This window comes from Nelusetta ayraudi, unplaced genomic scaffold (assembly GCF_046127955.1).
Source record: "Nelusetta ayraudi isolate G7.1 ecotype Tasmania unplaced genomic scaffold, CSIRO-AGI_Nayr_v1 ptg000074l, whole genome shotgun sequence".
Classification (NCBI taxonomy): domain Eukaryota; kingdom Metazoa; phylum Chordata; class Actinopteri; order Tetraodontiformes; family Monacanthidae; genus Nelusetta; species Nelusetta ayraudi.
The window spans coordinates 1,270,597-1,286,744 of NW_027466124.1; the positions used below are offsets into that span (position 1 = coordinate 1,270,597).

The 16,148-nt window shown below is 46.7% G+C and overlaps 3 protein-coding genes across 3 annotated transcripts; 1 reads left to right on the forward strand and 2 right to left on the reverse strand.

The window, feature by feature from the left end:
* Positions 1-1,071: 1,071 nt before the first annotated feature.
* dnase2 (deoxyribonuclease II, lysosomal) lies at positions 1,072-4,896 on the reverse strand. The gene is made up of 7 exons (XM_076043255.1): positions 4,741-4,896; positions 4,062-4,159; positions 3,804-3,975; positions 3,083-3,185; positions 2,808-2,972; positions 1,957-2,148; positions 1,072-1,877 (listed from the first exon to the last, which is right to left on the reverse strand). Exons 2-7 carry the CDS (start codon positions 4,157-4,159, stop codon positions 1,492-1,494), a joined length of 1,116 nt encoding a protein of 371 aa, XP_075899370.1. The 5' UTR covers positions 4,741-4,896; the 3' UTR covers positions 1,072-1,491.
* A 1,279-nt stretch (positions 4,897-6,175) lies between these two features.
* Positions 6,176-9,180, reverse strand: gpsm3 (G protein signaling modulator 3). Its single transcript, XM_076043256.1, has 5 exons — positions 8,685-9,180; positions 7,879-8,259; positions 7,306-7,483; positions 6,950-7,197; positions 6,176-6,859 (listed from the first exon to the last, which is right to left on the reverse strand). Exons 2-5 carry the CDS (start codon positions 8,239-8,241, stop codon positions 6,719-6,721), a joined length of 930 nt encoding a protein of 309 aa, XP_075899371.1. The 5' UTR covers positions 8,242-8,259; positions 8,685-9,180; the 3' UTR covers positions 6,176-6,718.
* Positions 9,181-10,237: 1,057 nt separating this feature from the next.
* Positions 10,238-16,103, forward strand: pbx2 (pre-B-cell leukemia homeobox 2). The gene is made up of 8 exons (XM_076043254.1): positions 10,238-10,561; positions 11,263-11,336; positions 12,359-12,603; positions 13,067-13,257; positions 13,515-13,650; positions 13,781-13,922; positions 14,287-14,381; positions 15,174-16,103. Exons 1-8 carry the CDS (start codon positions 10,320-10,322, stop codon positions 15,252-15,254), a joined length of 1,206 nt encoding a protein of 401 aa, XP_075899369.1. The 5' UTR covers positions 10,238-10,319; the 3' UTR covers positions 15,255-16,103.
* The last annotated feature ends 45 nt before the right edge of the window (positions 16,104-16,148 follow it).

A 16,148-nucleotide genomic window follows, 5' to 3' on the forward strand; every position in this document is an offset into this window, starting at 1 on the left:
CCTCAAATAGTGGGAGCAACTGTTGGAGCTTCGAGCGGAGCAGATTTAAGATGCTGCAGCCACACGTGACGCTCCTCCAAATCAAAAGAGAGATTTAAGAGGACAGTAATGCACTTAATCTCATCACTAGTGAGACAAATACGTGATTGGATTTATTCAAAAAAAAAAAAAGATAGAAAGAAAGAAGAACGCCAGACTAACATCAGCCAAAGCTACTTTTTAAAGCATGATGGCTCACTCAGACTATATTAGTGATCTTCTGACCTCTAGTGGCCAAACACTGATATTTGCAGCTTCTGGCTCAATGATAACTATCGGCATCTAATTTTGGTATGGACACGACACAGTGGCCCGGCCACAATATGCATCTATGGTATGCAGTTTTAGATGGGGAGGTGTACGTTGCATGAATCCATGCAGTTTCTGATCAACGGGACATGATGACCGGCTGCCTCACCGACACTTCAAAAGACTCCACGTTTGCCCTGCCATCGTCTCTTGTGACTCCCGGCCCGGCTCCGTGCTGGTGAGGCCGCCTGGTTGGCTGAGGCACGGAGCGGGCTGCTGCCTGTTGGCCCCTGGGAGAGGATCCTTCAGATGACGTGGGTTAGCCTCGGCGCTAAGCTACTGATCGTTCTCAGTGCCTTTCTCCGCAGGGCGCCTCCCGTCTCTCATGTTTGCATTAGAATGTATAGCGTGGGGCGGCGGTGAAGCGACGCGCTGACCTTGGCCTCGCGTCAACGGCTATGTATGCACTACATGCACAATGTCTTATTTTTATGGTAATAAATCTACTTTTCTATGAATTGCACTGCTCTCCACTGATGTGCTGGAGGAGGATCCACCGTCGGGTGAGGAAGAGATGTTTTCCACGGCGCCGAGCCCCTGGTGAATCATTGTGAAGGTGCATCTGAATGTCATGTACGTGCGTCTGTAGGGACCCCACGGGGTGGTGTTAAAGGTGGGGGCTCGTGGTGCATGGGCTCAGCAGTCATGGGTGTTGTGGTTGGGGGCGTTGGGCCATGAGGAAACCATTTATTTAAAACATTTTTCAATAAAATACTTGGGCACTTTATTTTTGTTTTGTTTTTGGTTTTTTTTATACTAACTATGATGAATTGAAAATAAATCTGTAAATGTCTAAATGATCAAATCTTTACAAACAGCATGTAAACCAATTTATAGTCATAGAGTCCAGAACACATACAAATCAGAGAAATGACAAACGACAGTCAACAACAGAGATATTGATGGAATGATACCGATAATACTGATGCAATAGCTCAGCGCCTGTTTATCAAAACAAGACAAAGAAACACCAGTTGTGCTTAATGCCCAAGAAATCCCAGTTTGCAGTTTGACAGTTTGCTCCCTTACAGGAAGCTTCCACTAAACTATAAATGTCACCCTTCCTCCTATCACCATAATGGCAGCAAAACAGTTGCAGCATTCAGATCACCAGAAAAACCTTTCATTTCTTTCCCGGCCCCTTCATGGCCTGAATGGACGGAGGCCGGCGCCTCCTTCACAGTCGTCCCACTTCAGCGCCGCCGTTCGATAGGCCTTCCACACCACTGGGTCCCGCTGGCACACCGTCCCGCCGCCGCGCTTCTCCTCCGCCATGTTCCGGTTGATGTCGCCCACACACACCCAGCCGCCCCCAGAGTCGGAGGAGCCGGCCGGGCCGGGGCTGACGGCCCACTTGGAGTGGTCCTTGCTGTTTTTGAAGGCAAACGACTGGCCCGGCTGGATGTAGTTGACGTTCTTGACCTTCCAATCTCCGGAGCAGTTGGAAGGCAAGACGCCCGTGGACAGCTTCCAGAACTGGACCAGGAGGTCAGACTGAAGGGTCGGAGCCACCCAGGAGTGGTAGAGGTCTGTCGGAGGAGGAGAGGGAGGGTCAATGAAAACCTGCCGACCCTGAACCCTGTGTAGAAAATATGCAGAACTGCGTACCGTCGTCGAAAGATGCCCCTTTGGCAAAGCTGATGAAGTCAGTGCCGCCCGCCGAGGTCAGGGTCACGCTGCGGTTGGACACGGACCGAGAGTACTTCCCACAGACGGCCGCGAGCGCTGGCACCAACGAGGCAAAGGATGCCGGGACGTCGCAGTCGTACACGGTGGGCTGATTGATCTGGAGCTGCTCTCCTGTGGCAACAAAACGAGTTCAGTTTGAAGCACGCGTTGCTCGCGGCGCTTCGCAATCGCTCTGTCACTAAATGAAAAGGCGACGGTGGAGCAGTTGACTGAGATGAAGAGACTATTTCTCTCTGCGGCAGCAGGGCGCTGCAGAATTAAAAGTGGCTGATATGAGGCTTAAGAAAAACTCGGCTTGAGTCAAATTGGTCTCTTATAGCTGAGTTAAACCATGCAATTGATATTTACATGTAGCCAAACAAAGCACATGTGCTTGAAAAAAAATATATATTTTGATAGCAACACTATCCATGTAACAACCATGTATTTTGCTGTTATTAAATCTATTAATAACAGCTGCTGTTAAATATGAAACGCACAGAAAACTGTTTTTTTTTAAATAAAATAATAATTCTATATCATAAAAAAACAGCATATTATTCTGTGAAATTAAAATGTTTTTTGTGTTCATTTTGGGCCATTTCAACAACCAGTAGGTGACCACTAGATGGAGGTGTTGTCTAATGTAATCTTTAAAAAAACTAAAATTCAATTTAGCCTTTTCTAAACAGTAATCCTCGGCTATAAATAACGTATTAACATCTTCTTTTGACCCGACCCCTTGAGGACAAACAGCTTGACCTTTTCCCTCGTACGACCTCCAGTCTTACCGATGGTCTGGAAGCGCTCCAGCGGGTAGGTGACGCAGATGAAGTTCTGCCCCTTCACCATTCCGCTGGAGGGGTAAGAAAACCGTCCTTCCTTTTGCACAGGTGGAAAGTGGGGGGTGCTGTGGACCAACCAGAAGCCCTGCTTCTTATCCAGCAGGACGACGCCTGCGGCGGGAGGGAGTCGGGAGCGTTTGGGGTGAGAGCGGCGTACGCATATCATGTGGCATCGATTCTGTTTTTTCATGTCTGTCACAGTGTGAGTCCTTCCACTGCACCTTTGGTATGGCCTCGCCTGCTTCCAGCGATGCCAGCAAGTCCGCCCGCAGACTTTGTGACCGGCTTCTGGTCGTTGTAAAGGATGTAGGCCAGCTCTGTACTCTGTGAAGGAGACGCATCCAATAACTGAACTGGCTAAATGTTTGTTAGCTGAAACACAACATCAGAGAGCAGAACAATGAGAAGCTGACCAACAACAACAAAAAAAGAGATGTATTGGAATAAACAAGCAAACTGTAGTTCCCTCTTCCTGCTTCCTGTTCTGATCTTTAACTGTGTGTGCAGGGGTTAAAGCAGCAGCAACACAATTTTTTTTTTGCTGAACTCTGCATCTCATTAGGCTGTTTATAAAGGTGATAGGACTATGGCAAGAAAGCAGAAGCATTTAAAAATAATACTACTGTGTCTATAAGAAACTGGCACACCAAAATCCATGACCTTAATTTCACACAGAGAGGGCGAAAAATTTTGCGATTTTGTCTTTTGTTTTTCCACTGAGTCGTAATTCTATTGTGTAATTTTGTCACGTGCATTTTTGGTTTTCCCTTGTCATGAAAATAAATGTCACAGGCGGTTTGCATGAGTCATTTCCTTATTTTGTTAGAGCTGTAAGGAAGCTTATTGGTTGCATCAAAAAAAAAAAAACTGAGCCCAGAAGCTCCAGGGGAAATGGCTGACGTGGTGATGAGAAGGATCTGAAACTGTGTCCAAGCAGCGAACCTTGCTTTGGGAGTAGAGCTGTCCCACTGTCCTGCCCAGGGCTCCCGTGCTCTCATTCACCGAGCCCTTCCCGTCGGTCCATCCCTCGCTCCCTTTCTCCAGCAGTAAATACTTCTCCCCTTCTCCAGAAAACTGCTTGCCACGTCTAGTGGGCAGCTTGTACATGTAGAACCTGCGAGCCAGGACAGGAGAGAGGGGTGAAGACAACAGCAAACACTCCAGTTGGCCCAGCAGCTCGTCCCGACTTCAGTGAATTACCAATCGACCGCATCCCCTCTGTCGTTGTAGCAGCTTATTGGCGTGCTGCCGCCCCCTGCAGGCAAGTAGAGGATCAGCAGGAGAGAAAGAAGCAGCATCTGTGGGGAAAATAGTTGCACTAGATTGTTGTAAGTTCAGCATTTTGTACTTGCATTGTTAAGAAAGAAAAAGAAATACCCCCCCCCCCCCATACTTCCTGTTTTGCACAGATTGACATATTTTGCACTCATATTTACATACATATGATCATGATATGACGTCATCAACTGTAAAAAGCATTGAATTACACACATATAATATACACATAAAATAGATATATATTATTTATTTATTTTAAGTGCTGGAAGCCAACAACTAGCCGACGCGACAACTGGTGTAGTTGGAGTTGAAGTTGTTTGTGTGCCATTCTACTGTAATATAAGCGGCATTCCCCCTCCAACCTGAAGCTAACTTCACTGCGGTCTACCACACGATCGGCGGCTGCTGGTGGACAACTTTGCAGGACTTTGACAGATGACTTTACACAGGTTACGACAAAAAGAGAAAGAAAGTCTGGAACTTGACAAGAGGACAGCGAGACCAACAGCACCTTTGGCTAAATTCAACACGTCTGAGCGATCGAACTCCTTCGCAGGTTAAACTCAGGTTAATAAAGTGCCTTTTTACGGTCGGCTCCTACCTCTGCCTCTGATCCAGTTCCTCGCTTCGACACAGCAGTAAGATGATGTCCATTCCCCGGTCAAGTTTGACTTTTAGGACGAGTCCACTTCCTTGTTTCGGTCACGTGACGAAAACACGCAGCTGTTCGGTGTGCGGAAGTAGCACCACTTTAGGTCGTTACGTCACGTGAGAGGCTGAGCTTCAATTAAAAAACAATGACCGTGGAAAATAATGGAAAAACAACTAAATGAATGTATAAATGTTAAAGAAGCTAAGCTGTAACCAGTGGATCAATAATAAAAGACTTGCAGGGCTCACGTCCAAACGCATGAACCTCATTATTTGACACTTTTGGCATTGTTTGACACTAGTATGGAACATTGGAAGAGTATTTAGAGCTCAAAAAGTGGAAAAGCATCATAGGTGCCCTTTAATATTTAACATTACAACTTTAAAGCTGAACCTTGGTTGATAAGATGAACGTCAAGTGAAATGTGTCCAATACTGACTTTTAGCGGCTGCCTGACTACTAAGTGTTCTTACGAATGACCCGACTGTGCAGCACAGACCCATTTCGTTACGGTGCGCTACATCTCAAAAATGGAACTTGAATCTAACTTTGGTCGGCCTGCTGCTACTTTTTGTTCCTGTTTTTTAGAAAAATCACCACTGCTTGAGAAACGTGAAAACTTTTCATTTCAGCAACTGTTTTCCCTCTACATCTCGGTTCTTTTTTCTTTTTGGTTCAAATTCTGAAGATGCTGAAAAACTGCAGCCATCACTCTGCACAATAATTTGACGGATAATATTAGGTAAAACACTTGCAGAATGCACGCTGCCTGCAGTAATGAAGCTTGAGCAGCAGTTTGGATTAAAATGTAGCGTGTCACACAGTTGTGCTCGCCCTGAGGAAGTGACACAGCATCTTCCTGTCAGGTCCAGCCAGGACTTCCTCAGAAACCTCTGCTCTCAGCTACAGGGACCAAACTTTGGGGTCACAGGTTTGCAGGAAGTTCACTGTGACTGCTCACTAAAATGGCCTTGAACCACTTCTGTGGGCACATTTGGTCCCCAAAAACAAGTTTGATTTCCTGAGAGCAAATGAAAACAGTCCTTGTTGCTGTTAATCCATTTTTGTCTCCAGGCTGCATGTGTCTCCAGGTAAACTGACATTAAACGTATAAGTTTATTTTGTATTCTGGAGTTTGTCTTTCTAATGTTTATTCCCCAGCGTGGTCACTATCTGGAGGATGTTAGGATTTACATTCGACTGGTCATTTATAAACAATTTGGTATTCACACAAGTTTGTGGGAATGCAACCCAGAGCACCGACAATTTATGTTGAAGATAACAAACAACCCTCCTCTGGTTTCACCCTCTGGTTTCTGCTGAACATCCTACCATTAACAGGCTGAGAAGAAAAAATGGAAGTGAAGCACGCTTGAAGGAGGAATACAGCTGGTAGCAAACCTTTTTTTATAAACATTGTTTATAAATCTGCATGGTAAGAAGCTCACGCGAAAAATGCTTTCACAGTGGAGCGCAGTGCCAGCTGGAGTTTTCAACTCCTCCACATCTTCCCTGATGTGGTGAATGCCTCCCGCACAAAGCAGGACAAATCACTGAGCTGCCTCCCTCTGTACACTGGAGTCAAGCACTCATTGCAGACATGCAAAACAACACACACACAAAATAGATGTATATACTGTATGCAAAAATGTAATTTAACAAGAGGATGAAGCGTTTCAGCTGGTCCAGTCCCACAGGGGGGCCCCCCTCAGTCACAAAAAAAGTCCACAGCCCAAATGCTAGCGTTAATGCAGCTAAACTTGAGTCTTAACATGGATCAACGCTGTGGGAAAAAGGATAGATGTGTCCTCTAAGAAAGCAACAACAACAACGAAAATCTAAAATAAACCCAGACTGACACGGCCAAACGAGGTGGTTCCAACTTGGGCATCATAACGGTCATTCTCATTATTATTACTTCAGTGTCTCAGGTTTGCAGCATGCATGGGAGCTCAGTCCGCTGCTCTTCCATGCGTCCTCCCTGGACCTTCAGCAGCAGGGAGAAGAAATCCTCATCATCCATGGGGCCAGGAGCTCTGCTGCGCTGGTCCTCCAGCCTGCCCTGGGCCTGAAGGTAAGAAGGGTGCAGGGAAATAAAATCATCCTTACGGTTTTCTCTCTTTATAATCTGTAAACCTTGGCTTGAGAAGTGGCTTACTTGTGTGGTGAGGATCATGTTGTACAGATCCTCTTTGGGTGCGGGGGCAGGTTTGGGATCCGGAGCAGGAGCTGGCGGGGGCCTTCTGACAAAGGTCAATTGCTTGATGCTGCCCCTGAGGCTCCTGGTCCTGGATTTGGGCAGCGAGGAGAGCAGTGCCCTCTGGTCGTCCAGCCGGCGGGCCTGAGCCGTGGCCACCAGCTCGAAGAACTCCTCCGTCTGCAGCGAGGTCATGGAGGAGAAGACGACTGCGGGAAGAGACGGGAGGGCCGGAGTGGTACAGCCATTCAAGTCAATCTGTCAGAGGTGAGTCAGCGCCCCCACATGGAAAGAGGTGCAGCTGCGTTGTCACTCACCTCTGTTTGCCGGCTTGGTGGTGTTGGGCTCTGAGTGGCACCTCCTCCTCCGGACGCCGGCAGCGGCGGCGGCGTCCAGTCTGAAGGAGCAGCGCTGGTCGTTGAGCCGCCGGCCCTCCTGCAGGGTGCACAGCAGCTCGTACAGAGCGTCCGGGAAGTCAGGGGTTAACCGGTGAGCCTGGGAACCCACGTGTAGGTGGCAGAGAGAAAGAAAAAGGAAAAAAGCGAAGGAGGGAAGGTTCCTGGGTGAGTGGCACGCACTGTTTGTTGGCACGGTGGAAGAATTTGCCCGACTCCTACATTGCCAACTCCCACGTGGCCCTCTAACAAAAATGATGCCTGCTGCTCGCTGCTGTTGGTTGTTAGTGTTGGTTTTTCCTCCCCGTATAACAATTTTTTTTTTTTTTTTCGCAAAGTATGTTACCAAGGCTGGTTGGCCGACTTGCAAAACACCGCAGACAAACACTGATCCGCGAGCTGAGTCATTTGAAGTTCTGTGTTGGGGGCGGGGGTGGCACAGAAAAAAAAGGCCCTTTTTTCTGTGCCACAGACAAATAAGAACTGTCCACTGACCTTTTTTGGATCCTCTTCTTGGCTTTTCGTCCCCTCAGGTTGCCTTTCACAGGATTCTGACCTCTCCAGCTTCACCGCCTCGCTGCCACCGGTGTTTACATTCCCCACCGCTGTCTTCCCTTCCTCCTCGCCCTCGCCACCGCCGTTTTGTACATCGCTCACACTCCCCCGTCCCTCAGGTTTCTCTTTTTGCCCTGCGGCCTCCTCGCCGACGGTGGCCTCTCCTCCGCCGTCCAAGTCTTCTTCCACGGCCGGGCTGCCCTCTGAGGCGACACCGGGAATCTCATCGCCCTCCTCCACGATGACCAGCGGGTCCATCAGATCTCCTTCGGACATCTCCACTTTGATGTCTTCGCAGTCCATTTATCTCACTCTCACAGCCTGACGTCAAGATACACAGAGAAGCAGGTGGGGGTTGAGTCTCAGAGATCACGGGCCCTGAAATCTCACACTGGGTAAACAACACAGCACAGGGCAGCCGCGTATTTTCTCGGCGGAGGAGAAGACGATGGCGGAGCCGCTTCAAGCTCTTGCTGAGTAAATGTGTGTGAAACCAGTTTGACAGGTTTCTAGTGTTAGGAATATAGCTCAGTCTCCCCTCTGCCATACATTTCTGTATGTGGTGTGCGTCACCATCCCAGCCCCAGAGAAAAAATACCTTATTATCTGCATTATTCTGCCAAAAGTTTCCCTTTTGAAAAACGCTGTTGACAAACATCTGCTTTTTGCTCCCCCCCCCAACCCCTTCTCCCATCACAAAGTTACCCGTGGTGTAAATACAAAAACCCTCCACTTTTCAACCTTACCTTCAAGTTCCAAACTTTGTCACTCCCGTGGTGTCACATCTTGAATCCACACGGCATTTTTAGCTCGCTTCTCATCTTGGCAGCAAAGAGAAAGAAAGAAAGACAGAGAAGAGAAAAAAAATCCTGCCGTGTGTGAAGAGTTTCACATGCCGACGTGACAGCTTTCAGCCGCTCTGTCTGCCCCGCTGCCTCCTCGCTCTCGTCTCCTCTCTTCCTGTTCCTCTTACCACAGCCCACCCCTATTCATTTGCTGCACGTCTGACAAGGCGAGCTATTATGAAATATTACTGTCAAGTGCTGAGGGGAGGGATGAAAAAAAGCCCAGTGAGACAAACCCTGCCGTGCATTTCATCAGTCTGGTGCAGGTATATGCTCTGGAGCAGAAGGCAGCCTCTCTGGTTATTTCAGGAAGGGAGCTGTGGCGGCTGTGGCGGCGGCGGCGGCTGCGTGCAGCTGCTGTTGCTGCCTGGGCTGCTACTCATTTGGTTGTGACAGACAGAGGTTGCAACATGTTGAAACAGGCAGCACACGGCTCCTCTGACACCGTTTGTGGTTTGTGTGCATATCCTGTTGACTTGCAGCTAAAAGGAGAAGCAGAGTGAAGTGTGAAGAGCAGCGAGATTATTATAACCTCTCACCAGATAACTTAAAAAAAAAAAAGGGCCATGCTGTGCCTCTTCTCAGTCTTATTTTTTTTTTTTACATGATTAAAAATAAACAAAGAAAGTTTTATGAATTTCCCCAAATCAGAATTTTTATCCCTTTATTTACAGTCGCCTTCTGAATTGTTGTTTGTCCTCTGTCTGGCCTTACACACGTTTGGAAGGGGACAACATGAAGGGGGTCTCAGAGGGCGGAGCTAGCATCTGGCTGGGGGTTGCTTTTGTCCCCTGTGAGAAATGCAAAGGTTCCTTGTGACATCACAGAGGGCTTTGTTGCTGGACCTTACAAATGTTTGTAAGAGGACAAAAAGTAAGGACAAAAACCTACCTGAGAGTTAGTGTGGGAGAAGTAACCGTGAGTTATTGAGGCCCTCTGTGAGATCACAAAGGGTTTGTTCCATAAATATAGAAGTTGTATTTTTTTTTTTTTTTTTTTTTTTTGAAGAGTGAAGCAAGTAAATAAAAGTAATGGATGGACTTTTGTCATATTTCGTGAGTTCACAGACAAAATAGTGACGCTGATTGCTAATAGAAAATATTGATAAATGTTGTTGCTGCTGATGATTATGACCGATTGAAACCTAACGACGACGACGACGACAGTAAGGCACATCATTTGCAAGATCAGATACAACGCTCACACACATCCTCTTTCCGATAATTTAAGATGCAGATGTTTCATTGTTGTCATGGTTTGTTGTCATGCTTGCACCAGCTGCCAGTAAACACGACACTTACCATCATCTCGCATGTTTGCAGTGTTTTTGCATCACCAATCAATACTGTTTGAGGTTAAGCGCTGGGGGACCGTGGCTCGGCGCGATCATGCCTTAGCGCCGCGTGTGTGTGTGTGTGTGTGTGTGTGTGTGTGTGTGTGTGTGTGTGTGTGTGTGTGTGTGTGTGTGTGTGTGTGTGTGTGTGTGTGTGTGTACGCAGTCGGGCAGCAGTCGTCGCCACTGTGCGCCGCTGAGAGATGTTGCAGCAGCAGCCTCTGTCGGGCAACGGGCCCGCCAACGGCCGCGGACTCGGCATGAGCGGCCACGCCGGGATGCACGCACTGAACTCGGCGCACCAGCCTCCCCAGCACCGGTCCGACGGCGGCGACTCGGGCCTCGAGGGCACGGAAAACGGACACGAAAGTCGCAGAGACATCGGGGACATACTGCAGCAAATCATGACCATCACCGACCAAAGTTTGGACGAGGCACAGGCGAAGTGAGTGGCCACTTAAGGCGTTTTCAATTTTCCTCGACGCTGCTTGTTGTTGTTGTTGTTGTTGTTCTCTTGCCGCTTTGCCGACTCCTACTCGCATGGGGCAAAGTTTCCCCAACTTAGACGTATTGTCTAGGGATATTTAGGCGGCCGCTGGCGTTTTAAACAAAATATACATTTAACGACAGTCGTAATAAACCAAGGATGTTTTAGACGCAGATTGTTAGAACGCTTTTGCATGTGTGTCTATTTCTGGGGTTTCTTTGCTGTCATTTTCAAGCACGCACTTGTTTGGAGTTGCACGGGGGTTTAACCGGTGTTGGCTATTGTTAGCCTTCAAGGCTAACAGGCGAGGGTTCACCATAGGTAGCTGCTGCCGGGTAGCATCAGGTGTAAATGGGTTAACAGCAGAAGCAGTCGTGTTCTGTTATGCGTGTTCTGCGGACAATAGGAGTATTGTACGCGAGCACATTAAAACAGACTGAAACAAACTAAAACCCGCTCGCTAATGTGTATCAAGAGTGCTCTTGCCTCTTTAGCACGTAGCTAGCATGAAGCTAAGCTTCGCGACGTTAGCCGCGGTGTGGCTAGTCAGTCACTTCGCTTTTTGTTTTTGTTTTGATCGATTTGCATGTCGTCACTCCTGTTTACAACTGGTCATCTGTTCCAATCACAAGTCACACGTTGCCGGGTTTAATTCACAGGAAACATGCGCTCAACTGTCACCGGATGAAACCTGCTTTATTCAGCGTCCTGTGTGACATCAAGGAAAAGACAGGTAACCTTATTATTTTTTTTTTCTTTTTCTTTTCTTTTTTTGGGTCCACTTTCCTTTGCTCCCCGAGCAGTAAAAAAAAATGTACGCAGACGACACATTTATGTATTTGGTTATCAAATGAGCCTTTGACGGCTTTTGACTCACATTGCCTTCTTCAATAATTAAACCATTATTAGATTGTGTTGACACTGTGTCATCAGCAGGCAATGAAATCTAAACAAAGCTGCATTCACACACACACACACACACACACACACACACACACACACACACACACACACAGTCACACAATTGGTCGGCTATTTTATAAATTACATTTTGGTAATAAAAAAAATAAAATAAAATACAACCAACAGCTGAACCAGCAACTCAACAATACATGCTGAAATTATATGTTTCCTCTGTGTTTCTTCCGATAGCTTAATTTACAGGAAATCTGCAGAGTAGCAATTAAAATACACTGTAAATGCACTACAAAAAAATGGATTTGTCCTTGGATGCTGATTGTTTACTTGTAACATACTCCTTGATTTTGACTATGTTTTCTTTACTGAATATAAAGTCTGTTTGTAAATGTTTGTTCGACTTTATGATGATTTTTAGTACATCTTTTAAAAACAGCTCATACAAACATTCTCTGCTGAACCTCTTTTCTGGCAAATTGCTTGCGCTTAAAGTTACAGTTTTAGAATGTGTTTGTGATAGTTTTGTCTTTCTGAAGCATTTATATTTTTTCTGTTTCAAATATATATTCAATTTTGTGATCATTTCCGCATCCTTCAACACCCACTAAACGCTGACAGAACTATAAGTGGAAAGAAGTTATCGTCATGGTCATAGTTACTGAGAAAGCTAGTCTGGTGTGCAAAGTAAAACAAGTACAAATACACCTCTACCCACTGGTTGAACATGTATGAGTAGGCAAGCTCAAACAAACATGAACGCAGCAGATTACAAAGGACAGTTCCGTAACACGCACACTTGGTGCTTTGTTGATTTTGTGACATTTGTCTTGTCAACAGGCCTGTCGATGAGGAACGCCCAAGAGGACGAACCCCCAGATCCTCAGCTGGTGCGACTAGACAACATGCTGCTGGCGGAGGGCGTGGCCGGCCCAGAGAAGGGTGGCGGGGCTGCCGCCGCCGTCTCCGCTGCCACCAGCTCGGGAGGGATGTCACCCGACAGCTCGCTGGAGCACTCGGACTACAAAAGCAAGTTGAGCCAGATTCGCAGTATCTACCACACGGAGCTGGAGAAGTACGAGCAGGTAGTGTTTCGCAACAGCGTGTTGCTTGTCAGAGGCCTAATCTCTCGACATGTTAGGTGTGGGGTTCGGGCTCTCGGCTCCTCTCTGCTCTCTGTACGCTTCCGGTGCAATAGAGTCTCCACGTCTGTGGATGTGAATAGGATCCTTAGCTGTACCATACAACCCACAATGCACTTGTTCAGACTTTTCTAACGCTAATGTTTCTCCAACCGGTCAGTGAACGGACAAAAGTTCTTGCTTGACTTCTTTTCCTTGCTCTGCTTTTTTTTTGAGTCTATACATAATAAGCACACACTTCTGTATATCAGCCCCCTTTTGATGTTGTTGGCACAAACATATAATATTATCACTTACAATATGATACCAGCCACTGAAGTGTCCAGGGTCTTCCTCAAGTCGTGTCAGTTTTCCTGCTGTGTGGTTTGACTTCCCATTCAACATATGCCGTCTTTCACCTCCGCAGGCCTGCACCGAGTTCACCACCCACGTCATGAACCTGCTGCGTGAGCAGTCGCGCACACGCCCCGTGACCCCGCGGGAGATCGAGCGCATGGTGGCCATCATCCACCGCAAGTTCAGCTCCATCCAGACACAGCTGAAGCAGAGCACCTGTGAGGCCGTCATGATCCTGCGCTCGCGCTTCCTGGACGCCAGGTGAGCGCCTTTTCCGGCTTAACATTAGCGGTGAATGCAAATGTATTCAATTGTTTTTCTTGCATCAGCAATTATGGAGGAAATAATTGTTTAGAACTGAAACAGTGGCTATTTAAAGTAAAGTTAGAATTTTCTCCCCACTAATTTTGTTTAGAAATGTCTCTTTATACGATGGCCACAGGCGACACTGCATTTTAATCCTAGAAATTCAGGAGGGCATAACCAAGTTGTTCCTTTCCTTGAACTTGTTTCCACAGACGCAAAAGGCGCAACTTCAGCAAGCAGGCCACAGAGGTCCTGAATGAGTATTTCTATTCCCACCTGTCCAACCCATACCCGAGCGAAGAAGCCAAAGAGGAACTTGCCAAACAGTGCGGAATAACCGTTTCTCAGGTAGATCCACTCGCCTCGCTTTGAACAACATGAGTTTGTAAGATGACTTTTTTTTTTTTTTTTTTTTTTTTTTTTTTCATTTTTCTGTTTTTTGCTCAAAGCCGGTGTCTTGTGTTTTCCTTCTTGCAAGGTCTGCAACTGGTTCGGCAACAAGAGAATTCGCTACAAGAAGAACATCAGTAAGTTCCAGGAGGAGGCCAACCTTTATGCCATGAAGACAGCGATCGTTGCCCGACAGGGAGAGGATTCCCCGCACACTCCCAACTCCACAGGTAGCTGAACGCCTGCAGAGCTCAGGGACATCACCCGGGTGTCCTCACTGTTGGCTTAGCATTTTAAACTGTTGGTAAAACTGGCTGTCAAATAGCGATGGAATGGTATTGTCAGCTTTGCTGTGTGGATATATGAAGGTGTTAAAGGACAGGTCCTTCTGAAAAAAAGTTGTTTTCTTAAGCTGCAGTAAAGCAAAACAAAGGGAAGTGAGGACAGTTAACACCTACCCGAGTCTGTATTTTTAGTTTTTTATTGTACTGTTGAACTGTTACCAAGGTATTATCGCGCTGCAAGATTTTAGCGTTGTGGCGTCCCTGAAAATTCATCTCAGTGGAATGTCTCTTCTGTTTTTTTTACCCTCAGGGTCTGGGTCCTTCTCCCTGCCCGGATCAGCTGACCTCTTCCTTGGGGTCCCACCTGTAAATGGCGAGCAGTCTGCCTACCCAATGGGCATGCAGGTACTTCCCACTAACACTGAGTTAGATGCCAAAAATAAGCAAGAATTAAAAAAAAAAAAAAAAAAAAGACATGGCAAAATTAACTAAAATCTCTAAAGGGTAGTAAGATGGTGTAAGTTCATATTCCTCGAGAAAAATACACGCAAACGTCTAAAACACTTGACCACATAACCGATTAAACGGTTTAAGCCAGAACAGGCGTTTTGATTGAATCACAGAAATTCTGCGACTGTCGATATAGAGTGCACCAGCAGCGACGTCAAATTAAATCAAAATCCATTTTGTCAAGCTCCAGTCTCAAGAGTCAGAGCATAATCTAACTAACAGGCATCTGCTGGAAGCCGCTCTTAAAAAAAAAAAAAAAATCACAGAAGAAGATTAGCCTGGAGGCCTCGGCGGCTGATCTTTCAGAGATCTCACCCCGAAAAGAAAATCGAGACCGAAGCCTTTTCTTGGTCGCAGAGACGAGTTCTAGTAGTTGAGCTAAACATCACCACAGCGTATTTTGGTTCTCCACAAGGCGAGACGTGACTCTAGTGTTACCCCCTTCCTTGCCGCAGACTTGCCCAACTGGCTCTATAAAAAAAAAAAAAAAAATCCAAAAGAAAAAAATAATCAAAGTCAGTTTGAGTTGGAGAGACGGGGTTTGTCCAGTCATCTTCCAAGTTGTTTACTGGGTGGACCTCCTCTACCCAAACATTGGTGCGTTTGGCTCCTTGCTCGACGCGTCGATGTTACTCGAAATAATCCCAGCCCGTGTGTGTGTGTGTGTGTGTCTTGGCTTCCCCTCAGTCCAACGGGAGCTGGCACGGCCGCACCTCTCCCCTGGGCGGCGCCTCACCCCACAGCGACCACTCCGACAATTCGGACTGATGGCCCCGCCCCGCCGGCACAGAGCGACAGCGACGGAAAGTTTGATGACTGGGTGGGGGTGGGTGGAGGAAAAACGTAAAAAAAAAAAAAAAAAAAAAGACAGACAGACAGACAGAATGAATTCACACTTCCCACTTGGCTGCAGTTGTTTTTTTTGTATGTCGTTTCTTGTTTGTTTTATCTATTTTAAACTGTACTCTGTTCTGTTTTATTGTTTGTCGGTTTCTTAACGCTCAGCATCGGTCATTATTATTATTATTATTATTATTATTATTATTATTATTATTGTTGTTGTTGTTGTTCGTGTGTTGAGCTGAGTGCGCGGACGGTGGGGCAGAAATGCGTGCATGCTAGTGTGGTTTTATTCTGGGGCTTGTCGGGCTTCTTTTCCACTACTGTTGGACATGTTACTTACTGACTTGTGTGTTTGTAGTCGGGTGCTGGGGAGCGGAGGGCCCAGGGGGCGGGACCGCATTATCGTTGTTTTTTAAGCACACATATACCTTTATCAATTAATATTATTGCTGTTAGCGCTCCAACCATTTTCAGTTAACAACTCGGAAAGAGGGAATGCGTCCAGTGAACGAGAGAGCAGTAGAGAAAAATCCAAAGATTTTTGTGTTTTTGTTTCTGTGTGTGTGTGTGTGTGTGTGTGTGTGTGTGTGTGTGTCTTTGGCTCACGTAGCCCTGTGAAGATAAATGAGGCGTGTGTGTGTGTGTGTGAGAGAGAGAGAGAGTCCACGTTATGGTCTGAAAGAGTGTGTCAACAGTGCTGTCTTTTTTTCTGTACAGTGAAACACCTGTATTCTCTCTACCTCTTTTACAATAAAGACTCTGTATTCACAACCACCTGGCATTCCGTCCGTCATTGCGTGTGTAGCCCAAGGCCTTCTG